The sequence below is a fragment of the Mastigoproctus giganteus genome, chromosome 12, assembly GCF_048544385.1.
Source record: "Mastigoproctus giganteus isolate SK-2022 chromosome 12, ASM4854438v1, whole genome shotgun sequence".
Classification (NCBI taxonomy): domain Eukaryota; kingdom Metazoa; phylum Arthropoda; class Arachnida; order Uropygi; family Thelyphonidae; genus Mastigoproctus; species Mastigoproctus giganteus.
Window position 1 is genome coordinate 58915779 of NC_143586.1, and position 18234 is coordinate 58934012.

The 18234-nt window shown below is 35.3% G+C and overlaps 1 protein-coding gene across 1 annotated transcript in view; it reads left to right on the forward strand.

Annotated features, from left to right (window-relative positions):
- LOC150077092 (metastasis-associated protein MTA3-like) overlaps nt 1-18234 on the forward strand; it is a 512540-nt gene that overhangs the window by 294412 nt on the left and 199894 nt on the right. The window contains exon 13 of the mRNA XM_090386731.1: nt 14526-14751. Coding sequence (XP_090242857.1) covers nt 14526-14751 — 226 coding nt within the window. The remainder of the gene's footprint in view (nt 1-14525; nt 14752-18234) is intronic.

Here is an 18234-nt window from a genome sequence, read left to right on the forward strand (position 1 = left end):
GCTAAATTTTCACAATTGACACCACATAGAAAAGGTGTAGCTGCTGTGTTGAATGTAGAAGGACATTCTACACATGAAATAGCAAAATGGTTTCACTGTAATCAGTCAACAGTGCCACATTTATTATGAAAATTATCAGAAATTGACAGTCTAAACAGAAAGAAGGGAAGTGGATGTCCACGATTATCTTCTACAGTGCAGGGCAGATTTTTGGTCTGTCTGTGTCCAGAAGGTCCTCATTGATAGATCTTAAAACAGCATGGGAGGAAGATACAGGAGTAGGGGCAAGTACTGTAGCAGTACTTGCCCCTACTCATTAGGATTAGTAGCACATTGTCCAAGAAAAAAAGCCACTTTTGATGCAAAAAATGAAAGTGCTGCATCTAAAGTGGGCAAAAGAGCATGCTAGTTGATCTGAGGATCAGTAGAAATGTATTATTTTTTATGAAGAAGCAAAATTTATCTTGCATGGTTTGGACAGCCAGCAGACTGTTAGACGAAGAAGAGGAGAATTTCATCCTACTGTATTGTCTCCACAATGAAACATTCTGCATCTCAAATGATATGGGGCTGTATTTCACATAGAGGAGTTGATCATCTTGAATTTGTGACAGGTACAGTGGATGCTGAGGTGTACAAGGATATTCTTGAGACAAAAAAAAATTACTTTGCACAATTAGAGATCACTATGGGGTGTTGCCAGTTGCATTTTTCTGGATCACTCTGCTCCATGTCATAGAGCCAATTGTAAGTACAGGCAACCCCCCCCCCCCGTATAACACAGTACTTCTACAACATGGTTTCGCTCTAACACGGGGCGCCTCCGTAGCCAGGTGGGAAGGAGCAGCAGTGCGTAGCACACGCTTCTTGATTAGACCGGGGTTCGAGCCCGTCACCACCAAATACGGAGGATGCGGAAAGGTCAGGGAATGACTACCGCATATTCCCGGAGCAATATGGCCTTAGTTGCTAATGCTCCTAAAAACCAAATAACAAAATAACAAGCTCTAACACGATTGATAAATTGCGGAAATCCTCACACAACACGGTACATATATAACACTGTTTCACTCTTACACAGAGAATTTCGGTAAACCTCGCATAACAAAAATTATTATTATATTAGGGTCTCCGTAAATGATTACACATACCCTTTTATGTATTATGTCTGTAAATTGCATGTTTTCTGGTCGATTTGCCTGTTTTGCTGGACGATAAACCTTGCTATCTATGCCTGAGACCGACTAACTCAGCTGCAGAGTGAAAAAAAAAAAAGCCCATTAAAATTCCTCTCGTCATTGACAGGATTTGAACCTGGGCCGTTTCCAGCTGGTGTGGGGAGGACGGTGACAATACCACTGTGCTACCCACGTAGACAAACCTTGCATATCAGGCTATTTTTGAGCTTTTATGTGGGGGGAAACCCTGCTGCCATGTTGGATGTAATTTTCAACATTTCCACTCTTTTTGAATCCCCTCTGACTTGCTAGTCAAAAAAAAAAAAAAAATTGAGAAATCTCCATGTTACATTCTGTGCTATTGAACTTGTACTTGTTAAACCTGTGGAAAAATCTAGATTTCAAAATTTTATTACTATTGAATACAACACCAGGCCATCCAAACATTGAAGTTATGTTCCTACCATCACAGTTGTACCAGGTTAATACAACTTCTTTCATTCAGCCGTAAGATCAAGGCATTATATCCATCTTTAAAACTCATTACATCATAAAATTGGTACAATATATTTTTGTACAATAGAAAAAATTGATTTGGAATCTATTGAAGTAACGAAGCCATGGAAACATTTCTCAATTGTGGACTGAATCAGAATCATAAAAATGATTCTGATTCAGTCCACAATTGAATTAAAAAAAAATAAAAAATGATATGATTACTGAAGACGTTCAAGAATTACTGGTAGAAAGAGAGGCTGGTGAAGTGGATTTGGTGGAAATGGCATCAGAGGTAAAACCAAATCAATTCAGAGGATGATAGCACAGATGGAAATTCTAAACTTCCAAATTTTATACTAAAAAGCATATGGGAAGGCATAAAGTTAGCCAAGCAATTACAATCTTATTTTTTGAATGCAGATTCTTGAATGAAAGGAGCCCACAGTTCAAAAGGGAGATTCAAAAATGCTTAGTTTCATATGATGAAATTCACAAAGATTTATCAAGCAAAAGCAAACAAATCCAGATTACTGATTTTTTAAAGACAGAAGAAGATACACGATACCTAGAATGGTATATTTTTGTTAGTTTTGTTAACATTTTGTTAACGAAATAGTGTATTTTTGTTAGATTTTGGAACGTAACCTCCTTTTTGTACTTTTTCTTAGTCCTGTATAACACAGTTTCGCACAATACGACATTTTATAGGAACCTAACTAACATGTTATACAAGGGTTACCTTTACTACTTCACAAGATTAGCAAAAGTTTTAATTTGTGAAATCTTACATTCTTGAAGGATAAATCAGTTTGCATAATAACATGTCCCGGGAACAGTCCAGCCTTAAATCCAATTGAAAATTCTTGGAACAAAATGGGTGTTTCAGTAATGCAGAAAAAAACCAAAAACACCTAGAGAGCTGCAGGAGACATTAATCCATGTTTGATACCTTGCGATTTCCCAAGAATACATTCAGAACCTTTTTCCAGTTGATTCTACAATAATGTGCAGCAGTCATCAAAGCAAGGGGGTGGGCCAGTAAAATATTAGTGTGCATTTTGTTGTGTTTTTTGGTTATATAGGTACCTGTCATCATGGTTTGAGCAAAGTAATGAAAAAAATCATTGCTTTCATGGAATTTTTGTTATTATATGAACCATAAGTACTATGCTGTTATTTTGGAGAAAAGTGCTTTTTTCATTTTATATTTACATTTTATATTTATTAAATTTTTCTTCAATTAATAGTTTCATGCATATATTGTTATTACTTAATGTTCTTTCAGCTATTTTTAAAAGAATAGCTGCCAGTATAATGACAAACAACCTAAAAAATGAGTTGATGCAATGTTTTTTGAGCACCACTGTATAATTTATAGTTTATGGATTTGTTAAGTCCATAAGCTATAAAGTACAAGTAATACAAGTTATTAAAGAGATATAGACTTTAAAATTTAAAAAGTTTAAAACTTATTAATGTTACTCCTATGGAATTATATGAAAGACTTACTACTAAATTGTGTTTATGTCTGTTACACTATAAAAATACTATAATTGATACTACATTTATATCATTCTTATATCAAACATGTAACAATGGTAGCTATATTGCAGCTATATTGCTGAGAGAGTGCATTATTAATTTTAAATAGAAGTATAACAAAAAACGATTTTTAAGTAATAAAAAAGTCAGTAGCTCCTAAAAAGTGATCCCTACATTTTGATCTCAACAGATTTTTGTTGCTGATTTTATGAACCTATGATATATGTAATTTCCTTCTTACATAAAAATCATTTTTCTCATTTCCATATATATTTGGATTCTGTAGTGTGGATTGACAGGTTAGTAATACAAACTTGATTATGAAGTGATGTATTGTAGGGAATGTACCGTGTAATTCCAAACTGTGATAGAATGACAGGTACCGGGCAGAAGCAAATCAAATTGAAAAACAGTATAACTGTTGTTATTCTTTATCTTCTACTACTAAGCCACTTTTTTGAATTCTTAATTGTATTAAGTCTTTTTCTTGAATCTAGCAATGCAGTTTTTATTAATATAGGATTAGAATGTGGAAAGTAATGACAAAAAAAAAAAATCCATTTTCTCTATGTTACTTTTTAATTATAATTCTCATCTAATGATAGTACTGTTCACAATATATGTTTTTGCTTATACTCTGTTATGACCACTAGGTTGGAGGAGTTTACAGTTAATTATTTCAGCAAGGAATACAATTCTTAACCATATTTAGCTGTCATGGTCTACTCACATGCATGGCATTTTGTGAATTTAATACTAACTAGTAAGTTAAAAACATTTGTCCATGTCTATGCATTGTGGCCAGAGTTATTTTTGTGCCCAAATATCCCAGCATTTAAAATTCCGGCTAGACGCCACCATACAGGTATAAAATCTAGGCGCACCTGGAAGAAACCCAGATGTGTAGTAAACCCACACAAGCTGAGATATCACAGGTGGAATTTGCATTAGCAATAATTAGTCAGGTGGTTTCTCATGATAGTGGAATAGTTGTTGATAGATTTCCCAATTACTTTGAAATTATTTGAAGTAAGTGCAGTAGGATAATAATGAGAGGACAGTACTGTCACTCTTTCAGGAATTGGCTGAATACTAAACAATTTTCATGCTATAGGAAGAAACACCAATGGAATAAGAGTGTAAAAAGGCAAAAAAAAAAAAAAAAAAAAAAAAATCAGCAATTAACTGAGGGAGCATGGGTTTTAAGAACAAGTGGAGAAATTCCATGAGGTTATTGTTCAGGATTCTTCTTATCTCTTTCTGTTGGAAAATCAAGAGCGGCATTGAATAAAATACATTCAGTGTTGTAGAAGGGGATTAACAGTCATCATCATTGCAGAGGAAAAAATATGTTCCTGATAAGTCAGCTTGTTTGGATTTATTAATAACTTCTTTTCAACTGTTGCAAAATTTAGTTCAGGTCAAATATTAAAACTGGAGAGATTTGAATGCAAACAAGTTGCATACATGCCAACTCTGGATTTACAGCAGGGACTCCATCTTTTTTGACTCATTTCAAACCCTTCTCTGTCTCAGTGTTATACCTTAGTTTTTTCTCTAAATTTTTCACAGAAAGAAATAGTAATAAATATGGCTTTACTGTTAAATTCAGAATATTTTAAATATTATATGAACTTTGGCTTATTCTTTTATTAAGAAACTGGTTATCAGGCATTCTATTGTACATTTAAAAAATTATGTGGAATAAAGGAAACATTTGTCTTGTTCTCTGGCATATCTGTCCAAATCTGTATAGAAATTTGAATGTCTATACAGGTTTGAATTAAGAAGCCCAACCTTCCAAGTGTATTCCCAATACTCGATATTGCTCTAGAAAATTACAAAAACTGAATTTGGTATCCACAGAAATGAAAGCAAAAAAAAAAAAAAGAAGCCTTTTGCATACATGCGATATGTTTATTTGCATCATTTATCATAGAGCATAAATTTCCAACAGGCGTTGTTAGTGAAATCAGAGAGGAAAAGAAACGTTATGGTTTTGAAAAATATACGATTTTTGATTATTACAGAGGGCAGTAATCAAAGTGCTTTTACACCATATATACATATATATATATAAACAAAAAATAGAAAAATGTGCATGCACACACACAAAATTGTTAAGTCAAAAGCACCTTGCTCTTAGGGCCAGTGTTGGAAAGTGACTCTATAGGGTGCAGTATTGGACATCTTCTGAAAGCACGCAGATTCCTTTAAAAAACTTTCTGGCACTTAGTGTTGATAATGTGCCTGTTACAGTGGAGCATATCCTTATCATCTTATTTATTTTTGGGATGAAAAGAGACTGCATGCCATCCTGTGAAAGTGGAGAAATATTTAGTGAAAATCTAGAAAGAAGATCTAAAAGGAAAGATAGATTTAAATAGTTTTAGTTAGTGGCTTTGTTTAAAAATGAATTAGACAAGTAGAACAGTGGTAACCTTTGACAAGTTTATTTAAAGAAGTTAGAAGTGGTCAGAAAAGCCACAATGAGCACTTTTCAGCATTACCAAATTGAAAAGTGCAACACGCAATCACTAGTGAGTGGCACTGACTCATGTTCAAATTCAATTCATGATCCAAAAGTTTTAAAAGAAGAGAAATTGATGAACTCCAAAAAAAAAAAAAAAAAACCCACCTGTATTGCAAACTTCTAGCGAAAGCAATCCTAAACAGATCAAGAAAGCTGATAATTCTAGGCATATTATCTTTTCTCACACACAGAAAGTCTGTTTATGTTTCTCTATTCTAACTTGAATGAAACGATTTGCTTTTTTGTTTAAATGGTTTGCTGACATTTGAAAATCCGAACATGGCTCTTCAATCCAACTTACCTCACATTCATGCACTCCTGAATAAGTTGAACAATGTCATCTGCAAATTTATTATAATAAGCTGGAAGTTGATTACCATAGCAGGCTTAACCTGAAGGACAATTCTAACTTAGCCATGAGTCATAAGCATTTCTTTTACTAAGGTCATGGAAACAAGAGGAGAAAATTCTGTTCATTTGTTCAGTGAGGAAGTACTTTATAGTGTATAGTGCATATGGTGCACAAGTTTGCATTGAAAAATGTTCAAGTAGCACAAATTTCATTGATTGGCAGTGCATCATTTTCAAATTTATTTATCATTAATAATGATGACAAGTCATTTAAAAAAAAAAAAAAAGATATGTTTTGCAGAATCAGTTTCAGTATGAAAACATTGGTCTTTGATTGGGGAACTGACACATAAGCTTGAAAATATAACAAATTATTCTAAGTCATGCGTAATATTTTAACAATTCCTCATTAGCAGTGCTAAGTGTGAGAGAATATACAGCCAGGTGAGAAACATCCACTTCAAACTGAAGTGATTTATTCTGTTACTTCATTTTACAGTGCCTCCGTAGCTAGGTGGGCAGGAGCAGCAGTGCGTAGCACACGCTTCTTTATTAGACCTGGGATCTAGCCCATGACCGCCAAATACGGAGGATGTGGAAAAGTCAGGGAATGACCACCGCATATCCCTGGAGCAATATGGCCTTAGTTGCTAATGCTCCTAAAAAACCAAATAACAACTTCAGTTTACAAAAATTGAGTTCAGATCTTCTCTGTCTGGTGAATGTTTGGAAATGCTTTTGATGGCCAATTCCAGACATCAGTGCCATTGTTATGAACAAAACTTTGACTCTACATTTCTGAAGAGGACATAGTCTGAAAAAGTATCTTTCTTGAAGCAGTAAAAATTAATTGATGTTTAATTAAAAAAAAAAAAAAAACAAACAGAGATCTACAGATAGAAAAATCCAAGGTAAACCATGTTTGAAGCATACTCTACTGATAAACACTATTTATGCCTATATTTTAATATATAATTTGTATATTGTTAGTGAAATTTAATTATTGCATAGTTTAACCCCCCCCCCTTTGCAAATAACTCCAGCATTTTAAAAAATTATTAAATTTTTTTTATTTTTTATTATTAAACTGAGGATTTAATTTTTTAATAATTTTTATTAAAAAATTAAATCCTCAGTTTTTTCAAAGTCTGATCATATGTCTTTATGATAGTTGTTTGCTGCACTTTTTTGCAGTGAATTACTTAATTATATGAAATTTAGATGAATTATTTTTAGGTGAATAAACATCTAAAACACATTTTTTCCATTAACTTTAACTAGATGGTCTATCTGGAATTGTCAGTACTAGTTTATATATTTAAGTAATCCTGAAATAAAGTAATAATTAAGTTATTAATAATGTTTTTGAATAATTCAGAGATATAAAAAAACACCATTACTTATGTTGGGATGCATCCATGCTCTAAACATTTCATCATCTGGCATTTTTATTTTCTCTACCCACCATAGTACCCTTTCTAAAAAACACAGAGGCTGTGTTTTTTAGCCTCTGTTAAATAACTCAGGTATCCAGGAAAAATTACAGGATGTGATATACTTATGTAAATTAAACTACCTATGCCTTAGTTTAGTTTTACACACACACACTGGTGTTCAAAGAAAATGCATCACTCCTTAAAATTGTAATTGTCATCTAAATAACATAAGTATATGGCAATATTTCTTACAGATTGCATCAGATAAGATTGACATGCATAGGTGATGCCATAATATTGCATCAGCTGTTACTTTCAGCTATATAAGCACGCTCTGCAAGAATTGCAGTCATTCCTTTCCTTGTTTGTGTCAGGATGGCGAGTTATGTGCAGTTGACATTGTGAAGAAAGTACTATTGTTGCTTTACGTGAGGAAGGATGTTCTTCCCGTCTTATTGCTTATAGAGTATCTTGTAATTAGTTGGCAATGAGTAGATTTCTTTCCAAACTCAAGGATACTGGTTCTGCTGATAGGAAAAAAGGAACCGGATGCAAACGAGTCTCTACACTAAAACAGGGCTGCGTTTTGAAGCACTTATGCCTTAAAAACCATAAAGCTTCTTCATCTGAGCTAAAAAGAGAATGGGAAGAACATACAGGAGTAGGAGCAAGTGCAGTAACAGTCAGAAGACGCCTCTTCAAAAATGGAATTGTAGCCCATCGTCCTAAGAAGAAGCCCTCCTCACACAAAAAATGAAAAAGGCACTGTAGACTTGGGGAAGAATACCATCCAGACTGTATGGTGTCTACAGTGAAATTCCCTACCAGCCAAATGATGTGGGGGTCCATTTCATATCACGGAGTAGGTCACCTGCAGTTTATAAAAGGTTCCGTAAATGCCAATGGATACCTGGCTATATTGGAAGGCAAATTGCTGTCAACCATTTGAGACCATTTCAACCTGCCAAGTAACTGCATCTTTCAGGATGACTCTGCTTCTTGTCATCAGGTGAAAAATGTAAGTAGGCATTTCTGTAGTTACTTTAGCTTTATTTCTGCATTAGAGGTTTGACAGTAATGTGTTTACATTTGTTACAGGTGAAAAAAATGGTTGGAAGCACGGTCCATTACAACTGTTAGCTAGCCAGGAAACAGCCCAGACCTGAATCCTATAGAGAACTGTTGGCATCGTGTGGAATCTGCAGTTGCCAAAAAGGAAACCAAAGGCCCTTCGTGAACTTCAGGAAGCCATAATGTGTGTTTGGAACCACGAACTATCAGTTGATTATCTTCAGAAATTGATTCTGTCAATGCCTCGACGGTGTGCTGCTGTCATCAGAGCTAGAGGCGGTTCGACTAAATATTAGTTTACATCTGGTGAACTTTTCATTTTGTTTTCCATTTAAAATGATAAACTGAAGCAAATTCACTCTGTTCTGATAACATTTCAGCCATAATTGTCATGTTTACCAAAACTGTTGTTCATCATCATCAGCCATTTTCAATCCACTGCAGGATGAAGGCCTCTCCAGCAACTTTTCAGTTCCTTCTGTTTTGAGCACTGGCCATCCATTTACTACCCAAAAACTCATAAATTTCATCTATCCATCTCCGCCTTTGTCTTCCAGGTTTTCTTCTAGCTCCTCTTGGGTACCATTCTGTTATTTTCTTAGTCCATCTGTCATCATGTCTTCGAGCTATGTGTCCTGCCCAAGACTATCTTAGTTCTTTAGTTTTGATAAGAATGTCCTCTACTTGAGTTTGCTGCCTAATCCATGTGTTTCTCTTCTTATCTAACAGTCTGATTCCCAATATAATTCGTTCCATTCTTCGCTGTGTAGTTCTCAGCTTCTCTTCCATTCTTTTGGTGAGTGCCCAAATTTCACTTCCATAAGTCATGGTGGGGAGTATACATTGATTCATTATTTTACGTTTCAGACAAACTGGGATATTGCTCTTCAGCATGTGACTATATTTCCTGAATGCTATCCATCCAAAATTTATTTTTCTCTTGACTTCCAGCCATTTATCATTATTACAGCTAATAACTTGTCCCAGATAAGTATATGACTCCACCTTTTCAATTACTGCTCCTTCAATCATTATTTCCCTTTCTGTGGCATACTTGTTCATCATTACTTTTGTTTTAGTCATATTCATCTTTAGTCCAAAATCCTTACTAACTGCGCATAACTTATTAAGATTTTCCTCTAATTCTTTGGGATCTTGGCTTATGAGCACAATGTCATCTGCAAATCGTAAATGGTTTAGGTACTCTCCGTTCACATTAACTCCTTTCTGCGACCAGTCTAATTTTCTGAAAGCATCCTCAAGGGCAGCAGTAAACAGCTTCAGAGATATTGTGCCTCCTTGTCGAACTCCTTTCTTGATTTTAAATTTCCTACTGTCTTTGTCTAGTCTAATAAAGGAGGTAGCACTCTCATATATTTTCTTCAAAATCATAATATATGGGGTATCTATGCCTTGTCTTTCCAGTGCCCGAAACATTGCCTTATGGTGTATGAAGTCAAATGCTTTTTCATAATCCACAAATGCCAGGCATAATTGTGTTTTATATTCATTTGCTTTCTCCATTAGCTGTGATATTACGTGAAGGTGATCCATAGTTGAGAATCCTGTCCTAAAGCCAGCTTGCTCTTTCGGTTGATTCTCATCAAGTATTCTTTCTAATCTGTTAGTAATAACCCTTGTGAACAACTTGTAGATGTGGGATAACAAGCTAATTGGTCTATAATTTCCAATTTGTGATTTATCTCCTTTCTTATGCAGCAAAACTATGATTGCATTATTCCACTGCTTAGGCGTCACACCTTTACTAATGCACTTTGTGAAGAGCCTTGCCAGTTTTTGTGTTATGTCTCTTCCTCCCAATTTTAACAACTCTACAGTAACTTCATCTTCCCCCGGGGCTTTCTGATTCTTTATTTTCTTCAATGCATGTTCTACCTCATCAGGAAGAATATCGGGTATGTCGTATGTGTTGCTAATTTGCAATCCATCTTCCCCACTGCTGGCATCATTCCCCTGCTCCTTGTATAATTCTCTATAGTAGTCTTCTGATATTTGAATTATGCCTTCTCTGTTGTTTATAAGTAGACCATCGCTATTCTTCAGTTTCAGTATCATTTGTCTTTCTGTATTACTGTTCATGGCTGCTGATTTAAATCCTTTGTTTTCCCTTAATGCTTGTTCTACTTTTCTTGTGTTAAATCTTCTTATGTCCTCTCTGAGTCTCTTTCTAATGGCTTTGCATAACTCAGTATACTCAATTTTTTCCTTGTCAGTGTTTATCTTGCTCTTCATTTGTCGTCTCCGGTTCATCATGACAAGTGTTTCTTGACTAATTTTTTCTTCTTTGGATCTCTGTTTCCCTATACCTTTCTTGGGCTTTATTACTTTCAGAAAGTTGTAATATTCCTCGTCGATATCTTGGTCCTGAGCAGTCTGCAGAAGCTCAAACTTGTTCTTAAGTTCCAGTACATACTGCTTTTTCTCCTCCTCTGTTATCTCAAAGACCTTTGTATTATTTATTCGAGTCAGTTTTTTCCTTTCCTACATCTATATCAAGTGTACATCTTACCATTCTGTGATCACTTCCAACATTTACCTTATTCAGGACGGTAACATCATTCACAATATATCTTCTGTTAGTGAGGATGAAGTCGATTTCATTAGTTGTTAATCCATTTGGACTCTTCCATGTCCATTTTCTGTTTACCCTGTTCTTGAAAAAAGTATTCATTACTGACAGTCCTTGAGATTCTGCAAATTCCACAAGTCTTTCACCTCTTTTATTTCTTTCACCAATTCCAAAATTTCCTATAGTTCTTCTTTCTGTGCTGTTTTGCCTTTTTCCAACCTTAGCATTGAAGTCCCCCATAATAATAGTGTAGTGGGTTTTCTGCTCATCTAGAAGACTCTCAATTACGGTATACATTTCTTCAACCTCTTCATCATCATGGCTCGATGTTGGTGCATAAATCATAATAATCTTTAGCTTGTACCTCTTAGAAATCTTGAGTATTAGTCTTGACACCCTTGGTGATGTACTTTTGAATTCCAAAATGTTGTTTTTAAAATCTTTATGGACCAGAAATTCAACTCCACCTTCACTCCTTTCACTGTTTCCACTGGTGTACAGCAGATTTCCACTTGATAAACTTATAAGTGATTCATTTCTTCTTCTTCTTTCAGCCAAACCAATGATATTCCAATTTACATTTTCTAATTCCTTTTCCAGCTCTAATATCCTGTCTTCACCGATGAGTGATCGTACATTATAACAGGCCAAGTTCAGTTTCCGTGCCTGGCAGTCTGGTCGTACCCAGAGATTCTTAGCACCCTCTGCTTCCACTCTGATCCTCTCGCTGCCGTAAGAAGGAGAGCTGCTGGGGACTGAGGGCCATTTGTATTGTTGTGCTCTGATATGCTGGAGGGTTTGGTCTTTTCCTCTTCACGCTGACCAGGCGTCTTGAAGAGAACCACTCTACACGTTCATTGCCACCTAAGTGACATAACAGGGCTTACCATCGAGGAGGTGTGCATGAGTGGATTTTAGGGAGGCAGGCCAACCGGACTTCTCCTAAATCTTCTGTAATAGAGAGATATTGGATCCATCAGTGTTTTAGGCTGAGTGTCTGATAACACACAGGATACCTGTTCCCCTCTAAGGTTGCAAATGGTCATTTTGGAATATTTTGAGAGCACCTGTCAAATATTATTTAGCTTTGCCTTAACTATTAATAAATATCTTTTGTTTATATTTCTATTTGTGGTGCTAGTCATTAATGTAACATACCATCGTGAAAAAGGGTTAGAAATGTGAAATTCCTAGGTGATGCACTTGAACACCAGTATATGTACGCCGATGAGTCAACATATTATGACCACCTACCGAATATGATGTTGGTCCTCCACATGTAACCAAAACAGCTTGTACCTGGCAAGGCATGGACGCTACAAGATTTCTAAATGTATCTTGTGGTGTGTGGTACCAACACGTAACCAGCAGATCCTTTAACTCCTCTAAGGTCCGTGGTCTCAACCACGGACCTTACAGATTGGAGTTGCTGTTCCAACACAAACCACAGATGTTCGATGGGATTGATGTCTGGGGAATTTGGTGGCCAGGACAATAGCTGGAAGTCTTCCTCATGTTCTGCAAACCAGGCCCGAACAATCTGGGTGGTGTGGCATGGCACATTATCCTGCTGAAAGATGGCACCACCAGAGGGGAAGGACTATTGCCATGGAAGGGTGTACTTGGTCAGCAATGACGTTTGGGTAGGTGGTAGATGTCAGAGTGCTCGGCACATGGATGACTCGACCCAGGATATTCCAGCAGAACATCGCCCAGAGCATGACACTGACTTGTTTTCATCCCACGGTTCATCCAGGCGCCATACTTCCCCAGGTAAATGACACACTCGTACCCAGCCGTCCACATGGTGCAACAGGAAACGGGATTCATCGGACCAGAGAATCTTCTTCCACTCACTCAAGGCCCAGTTTTGATGCTCGCTTGACCATTGTAGGTGCTGTCTCTGGTGAACCGTGGTTAGCATGGGCACTAAGAGTGGCCTGCAGCTATGCAGCCCCATTTTCAGCAGGTTTCAATGTACTGTGTGTTGGGACACATTACTCCTGTGTCACCAGCATTCCAATTACCAGCTAGTTGCACCATAGTCGCCCTTTTGTTGCCACGTTCCATCCGGAAGGGCCTTCGAGCATCGATGAGCCGTGTTTGTCCAACACCTTGCCGGTGGTTTGTGGGTTTCTTTACCTCGGACCACTTTCAGTGGGTACTAACCATGGCTGACCATTAGCATCCCACCAGCCGTGCTGTTTCGGATATGCTCTGATCCAGTCGTCTGGCCATTACAGTTTGGCTTTTGTCAAACTCACTTAAGTCCACTGCCTTTCCCATCTGAAGAACAAGAGTAACACTGATTAACAGAGCTCAGCATCGGGTGTTATTTATACCATGTCCTGACCCGGACACATGCCATAGTTCACCTGCAATTGATTCGATTTGCATAACGATTCGCTGGTCACAATGTTTTGGCTCATCGGTGTACACACACACACACACACACACACACAATTCTTGCCTCCTCCTGGTAGGGCTTGGAAACCTGTAGGGAGGCCATTTTTATTTTTGAAAAAGAAAAGATACCCTATATTATTACTTTTGGTGAATGAAGTGGTGATTTATGAACTTTACAAGAATTATCAGTATCCCAGTAGCAATAATCATGTTTATTGAGTTTACATTAAAATGTGCTTTATCACTTATAAACAGTTTATTTTGAAGTTCAGGCATTTTCTTCTTTAAGTCCATAAAATGCAGAAATTGAGTTAATTCATTTTATACTGAGTCCTTGGACAAGCCATTTTGAAAGGAGGTAACTTTTGATCATGAAGAATGTATCCCACTGTATTGTCTGACTGTTCAACATACAAGCAAACTCACTCTGCATTCCCAGGCGTATTTTCAGTACTTGGAGCACTGTGGCTTTATATCTGTTAGAGTGGTGGCGAGCTTAATGGCTACCCACAGCTTGATTGTGTTGATGGAGGTGTATTATGAATAGAAAAATGTCACTGTAAATTATGCTGAATTGTAATGATAGACTTATTGTAGAAAATCCCTGTTCACGTGGAATGGGGAATTAAATGCACCACCACTGCATAATGAATTGATCACCCTAGTCTTTTACACTAGCTCACTAAAAGCAGAGACTTCTGTTATGTGCAGGCACAGAGAATATAAAAAACAATATAACAAAATATATTAGTTGTTTCTGATGGATCCTGTATAATTTCTTTTATATTAAATTTTGCTTTCTGAACTTAAATATTAATTTGTCTTCAGCTAAAGCTTCTGCGTGCAATATTAAAAAATATTTTCTTGTGGATTTGTTAGTAAAAGTAATACAGTAATATATAATTTCTTTTCATTTAAAGGAATTCAAATTAAAAGCTCACTTAGCTCGCCATTATGCCACAGCCCATGGACTTGTAATCAGAGCTGGAAGTCCTCGTCCCATCATGAAAACGAGAGCTGCTTTTTATCTTCACACTACTGCCCTTACCCGTTTGGCAAGAAGATTGTGTAGTCATCTACTCCGCCCTCGGCATGCTGCCAGAAATCCTTTCCAGCCCATCAATGTCATAGCCATCAAACAAGAATGTGGGTTGAACTTGGAGAATATTCCTTCTTCAAATTCTTAGAATTTGTATATAAATGTATAATTGTTTCAGAGGAACTCTTGTGACTTATTTGTTGAAGTGTGTGTGTACACACACATGCACTGTATATACATGTACACAATGTGCTATTAAGAGTTCTTGAAAGAACTTTTAATTATGCTCTTTCAAAAATTTTTATAACCATTGCCTTTGCCAAAAATAGTTGCTGTAGTTTCCGATGGTGTGTTATTCCTCTGAGATGATTATATATGTATGAAAACAATCATTCCGGACTTATCATTCACATTTCATGACTACATTTGAGTAGGAACTGTAAAAAGCGTGTATAGCATACGGAATATCAGATACACACTTTTTAACAGAATCGTGTTGTATGTAAATCAAGATCATTTAATTATTATTTTTTTTTTTTCTTAATGTGCTTAAGCTTCATCATCATTGTTCAAGAACTATTATGTATAATTTTGAATTATTCTTTAAACTTGTTTGTCGTTGCATGTTTTGCATGTATTTATTTGGATTTACCTTGGTAAAAATGGCCATTCATTATTTCATTTTGTTAATGACTCATCGCTTGTTCATTTTATTTTGTATACTAGTACTTTTATATGTTTTAGTATCTTTCTTTCTTTTTTTTTTTCCCTTCCCCCCCAAGAAAGTGGATAGTCTCATGGGCAATATTTTATTATTCATGCATCTTTTTTTTTTTTTTTTTTTTTGTATGTGAAGTGATTTTCAGATATAAGATATTAAAGGCTGGGAGAGTTCATTTAAATCATATTAGATGACACAAATAGGATTAATCCAGCTGTTACTATTGGTAAAATTTGATATTTATCTACTTGTTTTTGTGTTCAAATTGAGTGATACTGTGGTGAGTCCAGCATTTTTTGTAACAGTTGTAAAGGATTTAACAGTAAAAGACCCATTTTATGTAGTAACAGCCAATTCTGTCTTATTTGTGTCGATCTTTCTTTCCTCATGCATTTGCTAGTTGCCAAACTGTGATTATCACTATATCATTATTACTGTTATTAGAGGAAACGAGTTCCCATATTGGTAATAATGCAGCTTCTTATATATCTCTTTATATGGCATATAGTAAAGATTTTAAAATTATATAAATGTCTATGAATAGCACTAGATCTTTGTTGGGATCATTCTCAAAATCACTTCAAGAAAACCTTCCTCAACTCTGTCCTTGTTTAGAAATTTGCATTTTCAAAATAATGCTGTAAAGAAATGTCTTTCCCAAACTGTGCTGCAAGGATAATAGAATATTAAATTATTTTGGTAGATGGTAGCTAATAATCACCATTTTAGAGGTATGCAGACAAAAAATGAATATGTGCACAGTGCCTTAAGTTTTGGATGAATAATATCAGCCTGTAAAAACAAATGGCATGAGAGAGAGAAATAGTTTGAAAAAACATGTGCTGAAATGGAACTATGCTCTCAGTGGATATTTGGGTTGAGAAAGTAATTTTTTCAGCAAACCATAATTGTGAATACCAGAAATCTCCTGGCTTCTTCACTAAATAGTTCATGCTAAATTATGGAGGTGAGTAAGGAAACAAATGTGCTGTCCAAAGTTCTTGACATAGGAGCTACTTGTCATAGGCTGCAACATGAAACCAGTTTCATCTGCTACTTGAGAAGTTTCATGTTGAACTTGCCACTCCATGGTCATTTGTGTGTAAAAATGTAGGCCATAATTACGCACTATCCATACAAAATTGCATAGCACAGCAGTCTGATAACTGATTTACAGGCACATTATATAGTTCTGGTTAGCATACAGGAGGTTTGAAATGTGACTTGTATATTTAGTGGATGAAAGTCACATCTGAATGCTGTCCATGAAATGATGCTTTGTGTTCAATTGTTTTTGAGGACGATCAGCGTCACAATTTGGTTGCACGTTATTGTCAACTGCTCACTATATCATTCCATTCCTTTCAAGAATGGATTTACCTACGCAAAGTTGTTTTTGTACAGGATAGTAATTCCACTGCTTACTTGGTGAGGAGACTGCTTTGTGACAACTTATTTCAATAACTGTGTTGGTAAACCACACAATTTCTTACTTTTCTTGCATCACTTCGTTCCATTCAGTCTTTCTGATTGTGGGCATATTGAAAGTACAGCAAATGTATCAAGAAAAGCATTTAAATTTTGACTTGAGGGAAGACATTACAAAGCATGCTGCCACCTTTTCACTGATGATACAATTCTTAATTTTCATTATGTTTGGAATAAATATAACTCCTAATTAACTGTGCTTAAATTTGACCGAAATTTTGCTCAGGGACATAATTTAGTGACAAATACCTTATCATAAAATATGCATTTTAGAAAAAAAATTTTCATTTTGTGGTTCCTTCCAGCTGACACCCAATCTATATTAACTTTTCTGCATTTGATTTCTGAAAGTTTGCAGCTATGCTTATTTTTGCTTTGAGCGAGAACTGTTCACATAGCTGCCAACTCTTCAGATTTACAAAGGAGATGCCTTGTTTTTTTGACTCCCTTCTCTGCCTTATCATCCTAACATAGTTTTTCTCCATCTTTTTCATAAAAACAGTAAAATTATGTTATAACTTAATTCGCAGTTTTTAAGAAATTTGTGAATTCTTGCTTAAATTTGACCTTTCTGTTGTTTATTGAATTGACTGTCAGGAGAGCTAGTCTGTGTTGCATAAAATATGGGAAACATATGATATGATATTACGTACATATTGCAGAGTATAAGTTTTACCCTGTGTTACATAAGTCTTAAATGTTATATCATTTTTTTTTTCCTTTTTTTTTTTTTTTTTCTGTGTATGTTGGAAAGCTAAATTTTATTTAACTTCACTAAGAAGTCCAAAAGAAGATATTACGTGTTTAGAAGAAATACTCAAGACTTCATTTATTATAAAATCTGTAAAATCTGTGTTTGCTTTTTGAGTAACACATGTAGATGTGGTTTTTCAGTTTAAAGTGATGGCAAATCATTCATTTTAATCAGGCATTTTATACCCCCCAACATGCTCATTGGGCTCTTAATAGTGCATATAGTTGTACTAAAGTGAAAAAAAAATTAAAGGATAAATCCCTATCTGCTCGTACATTTATAATTTTCTAAACCTGGAGATTTTTGCTAAACAAAAACAATCACATAAGTTAATAAAAAAATAAATAAATAAAAAAAAAACTGTTTTATGATTAACGTATTTTATTTTTGTACTAACTAAAGAAAAAAAATATCACTGAAAAAAATTGTTTAAAGCATATTATAATTTTTTGAAAATAGAGTTTTGCGATAAATAAGTGCTTAGGTTAAAATTAAAAATAAATAGTAATTTTATTTTATGATTAAGATATTTTACATTTATGATTCATGCAGTAGTATTAGCAGGATAAAAAAAAATAAAAAATTTCTATTGATACCCATGTTATTAACTACTAAATTAGAACATAT